Below are 17,181 nucleotides of genomic sequence, written 5' to 3' on the forward strand. Positions count from 1 at the left end.
CAGCCCCTTGGGGGGAGGTGGCCCTCACCCGGACGATGATGCGCTCTGAGATCTGGGCAGCCAGCGTGTAGTTCTGATTTTGTGCGTGGGCTTGGAGGGCCACCACCAGCATGAAGTACCTGGACACAAGAGGGTCTCAGAGGTGCCCAGGGTCCTGCCCCATTCCCTTCCCACCTCCACCAGCCTTCCTGGGTCAGATGTACAGTGCACTTGGTCATCTCCCCCAGGATCCCGGCGCCCGGGAGGAGAGCATGAACACCCCACCCTACAGAGGAGGGGCTTCCCAGGTGGGCTTTAGTGGTAAAGAACCCGCATGCCCATGCAGGAGACAGAAGAGCTGTGGGTTCGATCTCTGGGTCAGGAAGACCCCCTGGAGGAGGGAATGGCAACCCACTCCAGTATTCTTGCCTGGAGAATCCCCACGGACAGAGGAACCTGGGGTGGGAGATGGGGGCTACAGTCCGCGAGGTCGCACAGAGTCAGACACGACTGAAGCGACTACGCACGCACTACAGAGAAGGAACCCGAGTCTCCACTAGGGGGCGGAAACAGCTAGGAAGCCAGCTTCCGCTCTCCCATCCTAAGTGGTGAAGGGCTCTGAAACCCAGGTCTCACTTCTGCGAAGTGGGTCAACCTCTGGGACTCCGTGCCTGGCATGCTACGGGGGAGGGGCGGGGCGGGGGGGAGTGGGGTAGACACCCTCCAGCCCCTGGTCTTCAGAAATGGAGGGGCTCCGGGGCAGGGGCGCAGCCCGCTCACCTCTGGTCGGGGTTGGGCTTGCCCTTCTTGCGCATGTTGTTGGCGGTGGTCTCGCTGAAGTGCAGCCTCCCCACAGTCACTTTCGTGACCTGTTCGGGGGGCAGACTGACCCTGCAGAGGAGGGGCGGGATACTCAGGGGCCAGGGAAGAGGGGCTGCGGAGAGCCAGGCCACGGAGGGGCCCCGGGGTCAGGAATGTGTGGGAGGGGCACATTGTGGGTGCCTTCGGCCCTCCTTGGCTCCTGCCAGGGGAGCCCTCCTGGGGACTTCCCCCGCCCCCCACGGCTCAGACACTCACGTGACGGGGTTGAAGGGCCGCTTGCTTCGGTCGGACTGCGATTGCTCGATGTTGATGGACTGGTTCAGGGCCTCCAGCTGGGGGAAGAGCAGAGGCCAAGGGCACCTCAGGGCCCAGGGTCTCCCTACCTGGTCCTGCCCTCCTCAGCCTCTCAGCCCAGGCCCAGCCCAGTGGGAGCTCCTGAGGAAACTGAGGCGCACCCTCCCGTCGGCCCACAGACTCCTGTGCCTTCTCCTACACCGCCGCGCCCCCCACGAGCCCACACCCACACCACTCTGCCCACCTGTGTGCACACATGTGAGCACACACATACAGGCAACTTTGCTGGCCACCAATTTACACCCATCTCCACCCGTCTCCAAATACACATCCCAAATCAGCCTCCACAAACACCCATGAGTGCATGCTACGTCACTTTGGCCCTGTCTCTTTGCGAGCCCAGCAGGCTCCTCTGTCCATGGGATTCTCCAGGCAAGAATACTGGAATGGGTAGCCACTCCCTTCTCCAGGGGATCTTCCCAACCCAGGGATCGAACCTGTGTCTCCTGCGGCTCCTGCCCTGCATTTTCTTCACTGCTGAGCCACCCAGAAAGACCATCCACAAACACCCAGTCACACCCAAAACCACACTCCCCAGATCCCATCCCACTCCCAGGCCTCTCAAGCCCTCCAGAGCACCGGCTGAGCCACGGCAATGCCAGGCCCCACTCATGACACAGAAGGAGACACACACACACACACAAAAAAGAAGGAGACACACGCGGCCAGGCCATCAGGGAGCCCGTGGGCTCAAAATCAACCACCACCACAGTGGAGGTGCTGGACAGGGAGGGGCCTCAAGTCAAAACAGGCCTCAGGGCAGGTGTCCCCAAGGAGGCAGCAGAGTGAACGGTGAAGGTCAAGGAGTGGTCAGCCAGGGGAGGAGGCAGGCAGTGGGGTTCAGAGGGCGTCCCAGAGAAGGAGCCGCCTGGGGGGAGGCAGGGGCTGTGACTAGGCACAGCAAACCAGGGCTGGGGTGAGGACGGGGATCCCGAAAGCCTCTCCCGGCTCAGCCTAGCAGTCAGGGCCTGGCTGGGGTGGGTGGGGGAGACGGGGTCCTGGGGGCCTTGAATGGGGAATGTCGGGCCCACCTGTGTCTCAGGTGGAACAGGAATCCGGCTTGTGGGTGGTCCGATAAGGAGGGGGCCGGCCCGGTCTGGGCAGAGGTGCGGGGAGGAGAGAAGGGGACCAGGTTGTGGAAAGTTCGAGGAGAGAGAGTGGGGCCTAGTGCACAGTGAGAGGTGGGCAAGCAGGTCCCAGATTCATCACTTGGGTAACCAGGGCCCCAGAGCCCCATTCCTGGAGAGGAGAGCCTGGGGAGGGCAAGTTTGCAGGGAACTCATTTTGGGATGCTATACTGAGGCAGCTGACAGCAGGGTCAGGAGCGGGGTCCTGGCTGAGGGCACAGACTTGGGGTCACAGGATAGAGAAGGAAATGGGAAGCGGAACTGAGAAGAGAGCTGGGGAGCATGACCCCTAAGGGGCGGGCCCAGGAGTTCAGGTGGGAAGAGGGGGCTGGACTCAGCACCCAGGAGTCTCCTCAGGACACACTCACCTGGCCTTGGGCTCTTTCGCTCCCCCAGCCTCCTGCCCACCCGCACTGCCGAGCCCCAGACCTGCCTTCACTCCGTGCAGCTTCAGGTAGAAGCAGTCCAGGGGCTGGAGGCCTTCGGGCGTCTTGACGTACTTGGGTTCGCCCAGCATGCCGATGTACACCGTTACCTGGAAGTGGTTCTTCTTCTGGCACACGAAGGCATCGTCGCCCACCGAGAAGTTGAAGCCCTTGTCGGCGTCCACGCGGTAGGTGAGCATGGGCCTGGGGGCAGGTGAGGATGCTTGACCGAGGCCCCCCGGCCGGGCCTGCCTCGCCTGTCCTGTCTGTGGCCTGTATCCCCAGGCCAATTTCCTACCTGGTGCCCCCATCCTCAAACCTCTCTCGGGATTGCTCCCAATTCTCAGAAGTGGAAACTGAGCCCCCCAGGAGGATCTGAGCTCTGGTCTGACAATGCCTCAGCCAATATTCCTCCCTTGCGTGCCTGGGACCACCGCGCCCCGGTGATGGGGGAGGCTGGGCAAGACCCTAGGACAGGAGTGAGCTCCTGACGAGGGGGCCTGAGAGCCCCTCACCACACTTGGCTTCTTCCCAGAATCTGCCTGAAGGCCCCCTCCCTCCAGGGAGACAGGGTGAGAGGGGATGCGTCTGTGGAGCCTCACTGTGCCTGACAGCTGGTTGCCATGGAAACGGTGGAACCAGGCGCCGGCTCTGCACAGGGCCCAGCCCCTGCCCACCCCCTGCCCACCAGCTTGCTCAAGCCCCCAGACATCCTCATCCTGACTCCTACCCGGTGGGGAGGGGGCTCTCTGGGCAGCCTAGACTCAGCCTCAGTTTACCCATCTGTTGCTGGGAAGGTGTTCTAGGTCTGGGCTCTTCAGGGGATCTCCAGGAGGTAGGACACAGGGAGACTGTTGGTCCGCCTTCCCCCAGGTTCCCAGGCACAAGCAGTGTCCCCGATGCCCAGGCCTGCCTGGAGGAAGCTGGGCAGGGAGAATGTTTCCAAACTTGGAGAGGCCTTTGGGCCCAACTAACATCTACAGGAAGATGCAGGGCTCACTGCTTCTCCCTCTCTGGGCTCCGCTCATCTGCCTGACCACCCAGGAAACACCCAGAAAGTGCCTGGACCACACTGGGGTGGACCTCAGGTGCTAACTTCCTGGCCTTGGGATTTGGGGTGGCAGGGCTGACCTGAGAAGTATGGCCTAGGAATGGAAGGGTCCTCACCAGGCCATAGGGCTGGACATCCAAAGACCTCTCCCTGCCACCCAGATAGAGTCTCAAAAGATCATTTAGCCACTATAAAAGTTGGACAGCTCCTTGCCCCAGCCCTGAGGGCTTTGCACTAACAACCCCACAAAGCCTGGGACCCCCAACTCCAGGAGACTGGACTAGCTGTGAGAAGGCAAGTCCACACCCTGCCCAGGCCCGGCAAGGTCCAAAGTGAGCTGATGGTGAGCCACGCTCTCACCCTTAGCTGGCCTTCCGTGGGAGTGAGGGGAGTGGTCCCAGAGTGCTCCTGGCCAGGTCCCAGGAAGCTGAATCCACATGGGTGGGTGCTGGAGCAGAGCTAGGAATGCTGGGGCAGCCTCTTACCAGTCCTCCCCCACCCACTGGTCCCTCCCCTGCAAGGAGGGGGCTTGCTGGAAGGGCCTCCCTGACACTCAGCTTCCGGCTACCTTCCTGGAATGCAGGAGGAGGGGGGAGGGGAAGGAGGAGCCAGAAAACACCCCTCTCCACCCACTGCTGCCAGACTCGCCCCCACTGGCCCCTCCCTGGCCGACACCACCTTCTTAAGGAGGCCCGGCCGGCTCAGGAATCAGGAGCCCTGAGTGGCAGTCCTAGCTCTGCCCTGAGCCCATCTGCTCTTCTGTGAAAGGGGACTATCTTGTTACTAGATTGCTTCCAGCCCTGTTCTAGAATCCTGAAGCCAGGGCTGGGGTTGCCCAGATGGCATGACTAGGAGGGGTGGTTGTTGTTGGTGGTGGTGGTTTAGTCGCCAAGTCGTGGCCGACTCTTTTGCGACCCCATGGTTGGTAGCCCACCAGGCTCCTCTGTCCACGGGATTTTCTAGGCAAGGATACCAGAGTGGGTTGTCATTTTCTTCTCCAGGGGATCCTCCCGGCCCAGGGATGGAACCCGGGTCTCCTGCGTTGACAGGCGGATTCTTTACTGAGGGAAGGGGCACGAATCACTCACAGCTCCTTGTAGTTAGCGTCGTATAGCGTCGCCCATTTGTTCTGCTGATGCGGTTGCCACTTGATGGACTGGTAGTTGGGGTCCAGGTAGGAGCCGCTGAGGCTGTCACTGTCCTGCAGAAGACCTGGAGAGAGGGAACGGCCATGGGCCCCAAGCCCCGGGCCCCACCTCCCCGACTCAAAAGCCTGAGCAGGCCAGCCGTGTACCTGGTGAGGGGGCACCTGGCGGATGCCAAGGGGGCGTCTGGACCCGGGCGATGCTGAGGGGCAGGGAGCCAGGCCCGGGTGAGAGCGGGCCCTGGGGAGGCCAGGGTGGGGAAGGGGCTCGCGCTGGGTGCGGGGGCAGGGCCGTCACAGTCCCAGGCTCCTGTTTGATCATTCCGTTCAGCATCTGGGCATTGAGGGTGTTGGGAGGTGATTCCGAGTGCTTCCTCTTCTTAGAGGGGTGTGGGGGGAGCCTGGGGGATACAGGTGTGCGTCATGGGGGACCAGTGCCCCCCCGACCTGTCCCACTGGGCAGTACCCCCACTCCCCTCTCTGCCCTGTTCCAGCAGGACACGCCCAGCTCAGTGGACACCTCCTGCAGGAAGCCCGAGTCTTTACCTCCTCTGTGCTCTCCCATCCCTCTGTACTATCATTCTGTGTCTGCCCCTCCTCCCTGCCCCCCAGGCTGTGGAATCCAGGAGGGCAGGGCCACACCTGACTCGTCCGTGTGTCCCCATCACACCCAGCAAATGGCCTGCTGCACCAAGTGCTCAGAATCGTTGGCGGAATGAATGCGTCTGTCCCTTCCCTGTGGGGTCACGCTTAGCATCACCCATTACAGTGAGGGCTCTTTGGAGAGCAGCCTCCGGAAACAAGCTAGAGGGCTTGGACCACCAAGGCTGGGCGAGTTTCCTGGGAAAGGGGCTGACAATTTGGTGGGGGCTACGCAGTACCCCTTCCCCTTCTGGTTTACAAAAAGCTTTACCAGTGGAATCTTTCCTTGAATGAAATCTTTCACGAAATCTCTAATGTCCAAAACTGATAAAAAGATAATTCTGCAGCGAGAGTCAGAGCGGAAGTAGTTCTGGCTCTACACCTGGAACCCCCTCAGAAAACTGAGGACTCCATGGTGGTTAGAAAGTCACTGCTATGTGGGTAAGAGCACCGGCCCAGGTTCAGGTTGTGGCTCTGCCCCCTCCTACCTCCGTGACCTGGGCAAGCATCCCCTCCCTGCCCCCACCAAGCCTCAGTTTTCCTATCCGGGCAACAGGGATGGCCATGCTCATCAAATAAGTTAACGGTGAGCATTTGGTCTTGACTGTAACTCCCCCAGGCTCTGCTGGGCACATCCGTCCGCTGATCCCCGTCTCTGGGCCTCAGAGCCTTCTGCCCTTCCTGGGTTCATCCCTGCTCCTGCCTCTGTCTCTGCCCTGAGGCCCCTCCGCCCCCACCAGCCCATCTCCCTACCCCCCAGGAGGCTGCCTGGCTCTTACTCAGCTCCATGTTGCTGGAGCAGCTGGTGGAGCATCTGGGACTGCTGGCCATGGTGGAGGTCGGTGGGCACCAGCCCCTGCCCCATGGTGGCGTAGGGGGGCATCGGAGGCTCGGCCTTCATGTACAGGTCCCGCTGCAGGACAGGGTAGTGCGGTGGGGGCGGTGGGGGCGGTGGGGGGCCTGGCAGGTGGGCTGGAGGTGGGGGCGGGTGCTCCAGGCGGGAGGGCACCCCCACATGGCAGAGGGTCTCGGGGGTGATGGTGCGCAGGAGATGGGGGTCTGTGGGAGAGACGGGGCGGGGGGTGGACATTAGGTTTCCAGGCACCAGCTCTCCCTGAGGCAGGGTCTCCTCATACCCACCCCCTCCTGAGCCCAGCCTGGGGGCTGCCCTCCCACCCATCCCACGTGGGAGGAGGCTGGGCAGTCCAATCCCACTGCAAGCCTGGGCGGGGAGGCCAGACCCTGTCCAGGGGGTCGGCAGCCTTTCACCCCATCCGAGCCCGCTCCTTCCCTGGGCCGGGCCTGGTCCAGCTCCCAGGGGAGGACCTGCGTCCCAAGGCTCTCTCCCAAGCCCCTTGCAGGCCTGCTCCTCCTCTGGACTTCAGCAAGGAGTCTCCCGGGACCCCCAGTACAGTCCTACGGTGGGCGGGGCCTCCTCCCTCCGGAAGCCCCTCTACCAGGCTCCCAGGGGCCAGCCCCCCAGCCTGAAGGGGGGAAGCCCCAGCTCCCTTTGTTCCCCAGGAGGCATTCCAGAGATGTTTCTGGTAAGATAAACAGAACTCTTGACCCCTCTCTGGGCCGTGGGGAGACGGCTGCCTGCCATCCTTCTGCTCTTGGCCACCTGGGGGCCGCGGCACCCCTGAGCACCCCCCGAGGCGCTGCACCCAGGCTGTCTCCCCCAGCCGTCCACTCACCGCCAAAGGGTGCGTCCATGATGGCGCAGGCGGGCAGGCGGCGTACATCACCGGCAGGGACACTTGCTCAGAGGCCGGGCTGGCTCCCCACCCGCCCACGGGGAACAATAGCCAGCGCCGGGAGTATTTGACCAGCGATAATCTGGGCCTGTTGGGCAGCCGCTGGCCCCCCCACCCCCGACTCGCTCCCTCCCTCCCGATAAGGCCGCCCCAACCACTTGCCCAAACCCCAGAGGGGGAGGGCGGTGCCCGCTGGACTCACCATTCACCTGCTGGGGGGAGTAGGCCTCGGAGCCCGAGTCTGGGGGAGAGTCTGGCAGGGTGCTGTGGAGAAGAGGGAAGGGCTGTTGGCTGGGTCACGGGACCCCTGCCTCCTAGTCGGGCAGCTCTTCTGCGGGGCAGGGTCCCAGAGACCCGGAGGCTGGAGGCCTCGAGGTCTCCCCCCTCCCCCGTTACGGGCATTTCTCTTTACCGCCCCCTTGGGGTTCCAGGCAAGGCCCGGGGCTGAGTTGTGAGTGGGGAGCCTTGGGCTCCCACCCCGCATCCCCTCAGACCTACAGGGCACTAGGGGGGCCTGTCACCTGTGTCCCTGATGCTGGTTCAGGGATTCAAGGACTCCCTTCCCAGATCCAAGGGCCAGGCCAGCTCTTTTCTTCCTGCACCCACTGAAGCCCCACTTCCTGGAAACTCTAGGGGGCCCTAGGGGGCTGGGCCTGGGAAACGTCAGTGGGTCACCGGAGGGGTTGCCCTGCCATGGGCAGGTGTGGGCTGGGCAGGGAGCCAGCTTGCCAGGCCTGCGCTCATAGGTTTTGTGTTATCAGTGGTTCGGGCGAGAAAGAACAAACTCGACTCTGAGAGGTCAGCACGTCCTGCATGAACCCAGCGCTCGCCCAGACAGGAAGGCGGTGGCCACTTGCAGGGGGCTGGCTCTCTGGCCATCGTGGCCCCCACATTTGGGAACACTGCCCACCATCAAGCCCAGGCAGTGTCTGAGGCAGCCCAGTCACTGCAGACACGGCCCTGGGCTGACTGAGGGTCCCTAAGCTCCTCTGGACAAGTCACCCCCCACCGGCTCCCCCAGGCCCCGTGGGTGAGGACGACAGGAAGAAGTGATGGGGACCCGGCCCTTGTTGTGGCCCTCGCGGCCTGGCGGGCTGACCGGGGCCTCTCCAGCTTCGTGCCTGTCTCCCCGCCTGCTGCCTGCACTGCCCTGACAGTGGCCTTGTGTAAAGGCCCTTCTCTCCCTCTAGCCCCTGCAAACACACGTGCCAAGTCCACAGGACCTTGCCTTCTTCCTCATAACTCCTCACAGCGCTCGAGTTGCTGGTTTACTGATTACTAACTCCCTCCTCAACTAGACCCACTGCAGGAGAGACGGGCCTGCCTTGTTTTCCACCTAGAACAGGGCCTGGCAGGGGTAGGGTGGTGGCAGCCGCTCGGGGCCCACGGAGTGTCTGTGTGGCTCTGGACATGTGCTTTCTCTCCCTGGGAAATGATTTCAGTGGGCCATCCGAATCCTGCTGTGAGGGAGACGGGGCTCTATTCACAGGCTGGCTGGTTTTGGGGTCCCCCAGTAGCTGGTTACTGGGGCAGTTGATGAGCTCACATAGAGACCTGGGGTACAGCAGCAGGCACCCAGCAGACGCTTGTTAGGTGGTGTTAATTCTCTTCCCTCCCTGCCCTTCAGGGTCCGCAGCTTTAGGACAGTGTCTCGGCCTGAAGCGGCCAGCTGCCTTCTGCCGCAATGGCTCACCCCTGCTGGCCTCCCCCCTATAAGCCAGGACATGGCCACTGTCCCCCAGTACTTTCTCTGGGCTTCCTCCCTTGATTCCCACAGTCACGTGATGGGGCAGAAGCATTTGGGGCTCCCTTTACAGCTGGGGCTGCTGAGGCCCTAACCCTGAAGAATGGGCTTCCCTGGTGGCTCAGCTGGTAAAGAATCCGCCTGCAATCCCAGAAGGCTGGGAATAGTGGAGCTGGAGACAGAGCCTGGCTGTCTGACAAGTGTCTTGCTCCCAGCACCCCACTATCCTTCCACTCAAGAGACAGGGTCCCCTGCCCCCTGCCTCAGCCTGGGGGGGACCCAGAACTTTCTCTGAGCACCTCTGCAGGGCTTGGCAAACCCATGCTCCCTGCCTTTACGTGGGCTGGGCTGGTGGCCGCCTGGAGCCTCAGGTCACAGCTGGGCCCAGGCTGAGCTCCTGGGTCAGGCAGGGACGTGGGCTCCTTGGAGAGGAGCCGGGGAGGACCAGGGAGGGGGAGGCTGGCTTGTCCCCACAGCTGCACTGAATTCAGGTCCCACACCTGCGCCATCGGCCAACTCCCTGGGGCCGCGGAAGACAGCGCACCATGAGGGGTTTGGGTGCCTGGGGTGCCTGCACGTGGGTGGAAGTGCCCCTGAATGCAAACAGTCCCGCTTCCAGTCTCAGCCCCTCCCCCCACTCTCCACACAGCTGGGGTGGAGCCTTTTCTAGCACTTACATTAGCACTCATCACTCCCCTGCTCGGAACCCTCAGCTGCCCACTGCCTCAGCACAAAGCCTCCTGGCCTAGCCCTGGAGCCCCTGCCCACTACCACCTTACTACCCGCAGGGCAGCCTGCTCCCCACTGCCCGGCCTCGGCCCCAGGCCCACCGTCACTGTGCCCACACCTTGCCTGGCGCTGGGCCCGTGTCTTACCCCGCCCGCCGCACTCCCTGCCCTCACTCACCCGGGGGCATAGGGAGCCTTGGGCTCTGCCTTGATGGGGGGCCCAGAACCCCCCAGGAAGGGCTTGGGAGCAACACCCATGCCGTTGTTGTTGTTGCAGTTGAGCGGGGCGCTGTAGCTCGGGGGTGGGAGGGCCCCATGGCGCCCTGGGGAGGGTCCGCCCCCCGGGGGGCTCAGGTGGTGGACCCCGCTGGAGCCGGGGATCGCTGGCTGCCCATGGGGGTAGGAGGCCGCACTGGCTGGAGCAGAGATGTCAGGGAAGCAGCTGCGGAGAAGGGAGGAAGCTCAGCGCCAGCAGGGGGCCCCCAGCCCCTCCGGGGCCCCACCCGCGGGGCAGCGTGGACCCCGCAGAGGGCTCGCAGGCTGGGGGAAGGGGAGTAGCGGCTTTCGGAGGCGGGGCATTCTCACGCCTCCCAGGTGAGGCCCGAGGGGCTGGGGGCGGGGCCACTCACAGGTCAGAGGCGTCCTCCTTGCTGATGTACTCCTCCAGGATGCTCGTGTCTATGTTGGAGGGCTCCAGGGCGCCGTTGATGTCGTGGCCTGCGGGGAGGAGTGGACATGAGCCAGGGCAGAGAACCGGCACCCACCACCCCCCAACCTGTGTCCATGTGGAGGGAGAGCCCTTCACGGTCACCACCTGCCGCCTCTCTAGCAGGCAGGGACGCTGCCGCCCCCAGCCCACAAGGCACCCTGGACTCCCCCCAGGAGGGGAGGGACCCACAGTCCGCATCTGGATGGACCCACCGGCTCCTGCCCCTCCATCCCTTCTCCCAGACGCATGACACGAGGGAGTCCCTTCATCTTGTCTGTAAGATGGGGTGAACGTGTCCCCATCTTACGGGGTGCCATGAGCAGCAAATGAGGTGCCACCACTCTCACGGACTCGGGCCCAGACTTGCTGACTCTGTCCTGCCCTGTCCTCCAGGCGGCAGTTCCAGACTGCCCAGCTGCGGGCAGCCGGGAGCATCGGGCCTGGCCGGGCTGGACCACACATCCTGGGTGGTGGGGCAGGGGCGGCGCGTGGGGTTGGGGGAGACTCCTGCACCCCAGACCCAGCTGCAGGTGGAGAGGGTGTCGAGGTTGGAGTCAGGAGCGCCCAGCCCACCCTGCGTGCGTTTGCCCACCACCCTCATAATGAGGGCGAGGGTGCTGAGCCCAGAGGAGGAAACAGCCTCAGACAGGTTCAGCGGGGGAAACACTTGGGGCCCCGGGCCCTCCCCCTGGCCTGGCCTGGCCCCACCAAGGGGAGGGACTCTCAGAAAAGGCACCCCCGGGCTCTCGGGCATCAGCAGGGGAGGAGAGGGGGAAGCACTGGCCTTTCCCCTCCCGGGGTCACCTTGCAGGGAGAGTTGGAGGGCGGGGTGATAAGGGGGCTGACGTGGGAGATGCGTCAACCCTGATAATGGAGGCTGGCCCCACCCACCCTGTTAGCCTGTTAGCTGGCTGGCCCCACTGAGGCAGGAGGCACTCCTCCCATAGGCCCCTAGGCCTTGAGTCAGGGGTCCGTACCTCATGCACCCTCCCCTGGTGAGCCCTGGGAACAGACCTCAGGTCCAGTAATAAATCCTAGATCACCTACTGCGTGCTGTGTGACCTTGGGCAGGTCACTCACCCTCTCTGAGCCTCAAGCTCCTCAGTAAAATGGGGACTCGAACAGCTAACACTTTACAGGATTGTTCTGAGGATGAAACAAATGAAGGTGTAAAAGGGGCCCGGCACATAGTGGGGCTCAGCAAACACTGGCTGTCCTCACTCCCCAGCACCCAGAGCCCTGGGGTCCCCAGGAACCCCCGGCCCAGGCCTCTCCCTGGCCTCGGCCGGCATTTCAAGAATGCTGAGCCCCGCTTAGGTGATTAATGAGTGGCTAAGCCCTCCTAGGAGTCACGCGCTGCCTGGGACAGGCCCTCCTGCCTGGGCTCACCCGGCCGGGAACAAGGGACACCCACCAAGCATCGCCAGTGGCCGCCGGGGGCAAGGGGAGCTTCTCAAGCTGGGGGTGACCAGGCTGCAGGCCGAGATCTTAGGACTCCAGTCACACTCTGGCCCCCACCCCATCCTTCCCAGTTAACTGAAGGTCCCATTTATTGAGCGCCTGCTGTGTGCCGGGCACTTTTAGAGCCTGATACGTTAATAATCATAGGAGTTTATTCTATGCAAGGCAACGTGCAGCCCCTTCCCGTGCAGTGAGACACTTTATCCTCCCAACCTGTAATGGTGACAATGGCATGATGATGATGATATTGACAGGGGCTCCCACTGAGTGCCCACCAGGCCCCAGCGCCCTTCTAAATGCTTAATGGGTTTACCTCCCAATCGCCCCTGAAGACCTGGTGTTTGTTATTAGCTTCATTCCCTTTGTCCAGAGAAGTCAAATCTCTTGCCCAAGCCAACAGGGTGAGGAGAGGCCAGGGGCATGGGCCTGACTCCAAGAGGAAAGGTTTGGTTGGTGGTTGCAGAGGCTTCTCAGCCATCCTGGGCAACCCCCCTGGATGGGGGGGTGGTCCCGAGGGAGGCAGGATCGGGCACAGGGAGTGGGGAGGGAGGAGGTACTGGAGCGTCACGCCCACCTTGGCCACTGAAGCTGCAGGTTTTTGAGACTGAACTTGGAATCCACAGTGAATGATGGGGTGATGGAGTCATGGTGTTGCTATTTATAACAGGCCAGGCCCCCTCCTCCCCCTCCTCCCCCTCCTCCCCTGGCTAGGAGCACTCCTAATCACCCCTAATCCTCCTGCCCACCTCCCCCACCCCAGGGATTGGGGGGGCTCAGACAGAGGCATCCTGGGAGACCCTAACGAGAACCAGATGTGGTTGGGGGGAGGAGAGGCCCTCCGGTGCCAGGGGCCGGGCGGACGGGAGGATGCAGGAGGGAGGGGTGAGCCACTGGGGCAGGGTGGGGGTGGGCCAATGGGTGGGAGAGAAGTATGAGGTCTGGGGGTTTGGTGGGACTCCTGAGGAACACTGACCCCAAATATTCACTTTCTCTGAGAGTCCTCGAGGCCTGTCTCCCCACACCACCCATCCTAAAGGCTCCAGCCACTAAGCAGATGCCCCCATTCTGTGCATCAACCACACTGGAGATCTCTAACCCAACATTCCAGCCCAGGAACTCCTGAGGCTGCAGCAGAGGCCCCCAGGAACTCAGGAGAAAGGCAGGGCACCCAGGCACTCTTGGGGCTGCCCCCTTCCCCACCGCTCCCAAAAGAACCCTGGAAATTGCTGAGCCAGCAGCAGACACCTGTCAGGCAGGAAGCTAAGAGTGTCTCCTGCTGATCCTCAAGACCTCCCTGGGAGGTGTGGAGGCTGCCCAAGGTTCCACAGCCTGAAGGTGGCACCACCAGGTCACAAACCAGCATCCTTGCCATCCCTCTCCCCAGACCCTCCAACTTCCCATTGCTCGGGACACCCAGAACCCTCGTGCAAGGCCTGGCAGCTGGGCCCCCTGCCTGCCCCCACGGCTGCTCCACGGTTCAGCCGCAGCCTCACTCCCTCCTGGGACAAAAAGCCCCACTTGCTCTTCGGGGCCTTGGCACGTGCTGTTCCCTCAGTTCGGTTCAGTCGCTCAGTCGTGTCCGACTCTCTGCGACCCCATGAACCACAGCACGCCAGGCCTCCCTGTCCGTCACCAACTCCCGGAGCTACTCAAACTCATGTCCATCAAGTCGGTGATGCCATCCAGCCACCTCATGCTCCGTTGCTCACGCTGTTCCCATTCCTCATCGCCCGTTAGGTTCTGCCTTAAGTGTGAGTGCCTCCCAGAGACCGTGTCTGACTCTCCCAGTCCCTGGAGTGGCGGCCTCCTTTCTACTTTCTCATCAGGCTCTTTGCTCACACGCCCCAAGGGCAGAGTTGGTCCTGTGCCCACCCACAGCCCCCATTCACTGAGTGGTCATTCTGCCCCAGCCCCACGGCACACACTTTATACAGCTTTCTGGGGGCTGCACGGCATGTGGGATCTTAGTTCCTCGACTAAGGATCAATCCCATGCCCCCTGCGTTGGAAGCACGGGGTCTTGACCACTGGACCATATATAACTCATATGTAATTCTTATAACAATCTGACGGGGTAGGTGGTTTTCTTGTTCCCTGTTTCACAGATGAGGAAACTGCGGCTCAGAAAGGATAAATGCCTTTCCACTGCCTTGCAAGTATGGCAGCTGGGCTGAGTCCTCCCCATCTGCCCTCTGTGGCAAAACTTCTAAGCATACCATAGGCACACAATAAATTTTCGCGGGATGAATGAGCAGAGTGGCAACCGGGGTACTGGCACCAGGCCTGCCTGGGTCTGGGGACCTCCGCCCGGCTGTGCTGCGGTCAGGATCCGGGGCTAGACAGGGCCCCTCCAGGCACCGCCCCTGCCCCGCTGAGCTATGCACCCCAGCTGCTCCTCATTAATTAAGCCCTTTATTACCTGCTTTTAACAGGAGCCAGACACTGCTCCTTCCCAGGGAGACAGGGATTGGGGCTGCGGGAAGGAAGCCCCCTGCCCTCCTCTCTCCTCCTTTCTCTAAGGCCACCCAGCCAGGCAGAAGGGGAACCCAGGGGACACAAGCCAGGTGCAGGCTGAGGGCGGGTGGGGGCTCAGGTGGTCCTCCACCCTGGACCCTTCCCTTCCTCCCCCGTCATGCTCACACCCCCTCACTGCCAGCTGTGGCTGCTGGCTGAGTCTCGGCCATTGTCCCAGGGAACGGGGGAGGGTGGGGACACGGCACAGTGGGAGGCTTGTGCCCTGTCCACACCCTCCCCCCCACCCGTCAATGGGGCACTTGTCAATTCATGCCCCAAACATGGCGGAAATCCCGTTGGCCACGTGGCTGTGGGCAGGGCAGGCCGGGGCCTAAGGATGCCGTCCGGGCCTGGCTGATCGGAACCCAGGGCTATCAGGGCACAGGTCGGCCCTCTCACTGTCGAGTGTCCACCCCAGGGGTCCTGCCTCCAGACAAGGGCTGGGCCAGGGTAGCAATGGTCAGGAGACTGCCCACCTTGGCACTCCCATAATGCCCTAAATGGACCCCTGGGGTCACAGAGACCTGGTTGGTAATGTGGGCCCCTCCTTCATTGCCGTGTGACCCTCAGTAAGTGACCTGAGCTCTCTGGGCCTTAGCTTCCTTCTCTCTCAAGTGCAGGAGAGTTCTGCACCATGGGGCGGCCGTGAGTCTTCACCGAGACGGTGGGAGAGCTCCTCAGCCCAGGAGGCCATTCCTCAGTCAGAGTTAACCATCCTGTCTCCATCAACCTTGGGACTCCCGTCTCCTTCCCTGCCCAGGCACAACTGGTGCCATGTTGTTACTCTGGCGCACCGTGGCACAGTCCAGCCTCCAGGACTTGGCTCCAGCCATCCCCACTCTAGTGGGAAAGACTCTGACTGTCTACCTACCCTGGCAGCCCTTCCGCAACCACCCCAGTCACAGAGGGCCCCCCGTGCTGTGGTTTCATCTCCCAACATTGACTGAGCTGATCAACATGCGCCAAACCAGTTCCCACTGGGACAGGGCACATGGGCTCTCACCTCCCTTGGTCTGGACTTTCTGTCTTTATCAATATGACCTATGATTAATGTATGATAACTAATTCAGGCTTCAAATTGTGACCAGAGCCTTCTCACCCAAAATGCCTTCAGGTCAAATGCTTGGTTCTGTAAGCTACTCTCTGCATCTCAGCATCAAATCCCCAGTGAGCCTGGGGCTGAATGACAAGGATGTGGCTTTGGAGTCATTGCCAGCAGATCCTTAAATCTGATCCACGATTGTCTTTGTTCCCTCTCAAATTCTTGCCAAAAATGCAGACAAGTCCTGCATCCTGTCTGTAGAGACCTAAAATCTTTAGCCCCCTCTGGGGTATAGCTGTGTCCTCCTTGGGTTCCCACACAGCTGCCACCCTGTCCTCAGATCCACACAAGGCTGAACTCAGCCCCAAGATGCTCCCAAGCCAGGTTCAACAGAGTTGGGCCCAGCAGCTGTGGCCCCTTCTTAGGGAACCCACATTAGTCCCTAGGGATTTCCACTTTGCGACCCCCAACCTTTTCCCACAGCGACCAGGCCAGGCAGGCTGGGGAAGACCCCTCTCCGCAGAGGTAAACTAGGCACCGTGCAGCTCGGGGTGGGCTTACCAGGGCCACCCAGGCCCATTTGTGTTCACACACCAGCATGCCCCAGATGCACGCGTGCACACAGGGCACACTCCCAGGCATGTACCCACGGCACACACACGATCGTGTACCTCTCCCGAGGCACACACACCAAACACTGATACACGCGTGTGCACACACCAGCATGCTCCAAGTGTGCTCATTCATACCCTCACACAATTATTTGCTGAGCATCTACTGTGTATCAGTCATGACGGTAGGCTCCGGAGATGACGCAGTAAATAGACAAAACCTGCCCTGTCCCATGCCTGGCCAGGTAGGGGGCCTAGTCTGGGGACGACCATGCCTTTGGGACCAGAGCCAAACAGTGAAGGGCAAGCTGGGGAGACATGTGCACACCCTCTTCCCCAGGAGGGCCTGGGGAGGGTGGCAGTTTGCACAAGGGACCCCCCACTTCCTCCTGGCTCCCCTTCACTTTCTGGCTGCCCCTCTCCCGGCCTCTTCACACCCACTCTGGGCCTGTCCCAGTCCCCTCTTCTGAATCAGGTTTATTGGTTGTGCATATAAATTGTACTTTCCTTAAAAAAAAAAGACAAAACCAAACCAAACCTCCTGCCTACGTGGAGCTGACATTCCGGATGCAGAGTCAGTGACAACATAGATGGGTGAAACCCACAGCATTTTAGAAGGTGACAAATGCTATGGAGACACTAAAGCAGGGAGAGGGGGTTGGGGTGCAAGAAGAGTGAGAAGGGGTTGAGATTTTAAGCAGGATAGCAGGGAAGGCTTCACAGAGCAAAGGCACGGAGGAGGTGAGCCACGTGGACAGCTGGGAAGAGCACTGCAGGCAGCGGGGAGCCAGTGCACAGGCCCTGAGGCGTGTTCACACCTCAACACACTTCACGTTTGTACACTCGTGCCCGCAGTGCTTCCCTGGTGGCTCAGCAGGTAAAGAATCTGCCTGCAGTAGAGGAGACTCAGGAGATGTGGGCTTAAGCCCTCGGTCGGGAAGATTCTCTGGAGGAGGAAATGGCAACCCACTCCAGTCTTCGTGCCGGGAAAATCCCATGGACAGAGGAGCCTGGCGGGCGACAGTCCATAGCATCGCAACAGTCGGATGCGACTGAGTGAGCACGCACGCGTGCC

General features: G+C 61.7%; 1 protein-coding gene across 11 annotated transcripts in view; it reads right to left on the bottom strand.

Moving 5' to 3' along the window:
- Positions 1-17,181, bottom strand: part of MYRF (myelin regulatory factor) — a 32,664-nt gene that overhangs the window by 9,324 nt on the left and 6,159 nt on the right. For 10 of the 11 annotated variants that reach the window (XR_016036334.1, XM_088832116.1, XM_055415777.2 and 7 more), the window contains exons 2-11: positions 10,400-10,487; positions 9,949-10,212; positions 7,501-7,562; positions 6,324-6,603; positions 5,053-5,303; positions 4,847-4,970; positions 2,716-2,911; positions 1,057-1,133; positions 760-870; positions 29-119 (exon numbers count right to left, since the gene is read on the bottom strand). Coding sequence is in view for 10 of the 11 variants with exons in the window: in XM_088832116.1 (XP_088688242.1) it covers positions 29-119; positions 760-870; positions 1,057-1,133; positions 2,716-2,911; positions 4,847-4,970; positions 5,053-5,303; positions 6,324-6,603; positions 7,501-7,562; positions 9,949-10,212; positions 10,400-10,487 (1,544 nt within the window). In the remaining variant the exon portion in view is untranslated. Of the gene's footprint in view, positions 1-28; positions 120-759; positions 871-1,056; positions 1,134-2,715; positions 2,912-4,846; positions 4,971-5,052; positions 5,304-6,323; positions 6,604-7,238; positions 7,379-7,500; positions 7,563-9,948; positions 10,213-10,399; positions 10,488-17,181 lie in introns of those variants that run through there. The other variant, XM_055415778.2, reaches the window with a different exon arrangement.

Source organism: Moschus berezovskii, chromosome 25 (assembly GCF_049115385.1).
Source record: "Moschus berezovskii isolate FMDL1 chromosome 25, NW_MosBer_1.0, whole genome shotgun sequence".
Lineage (NCBI taxonomy): Eukaryota > Metazoa > Chordata > Mammalia > Artiodactyla > Moschidae > Moschus > Moschus berezovskii.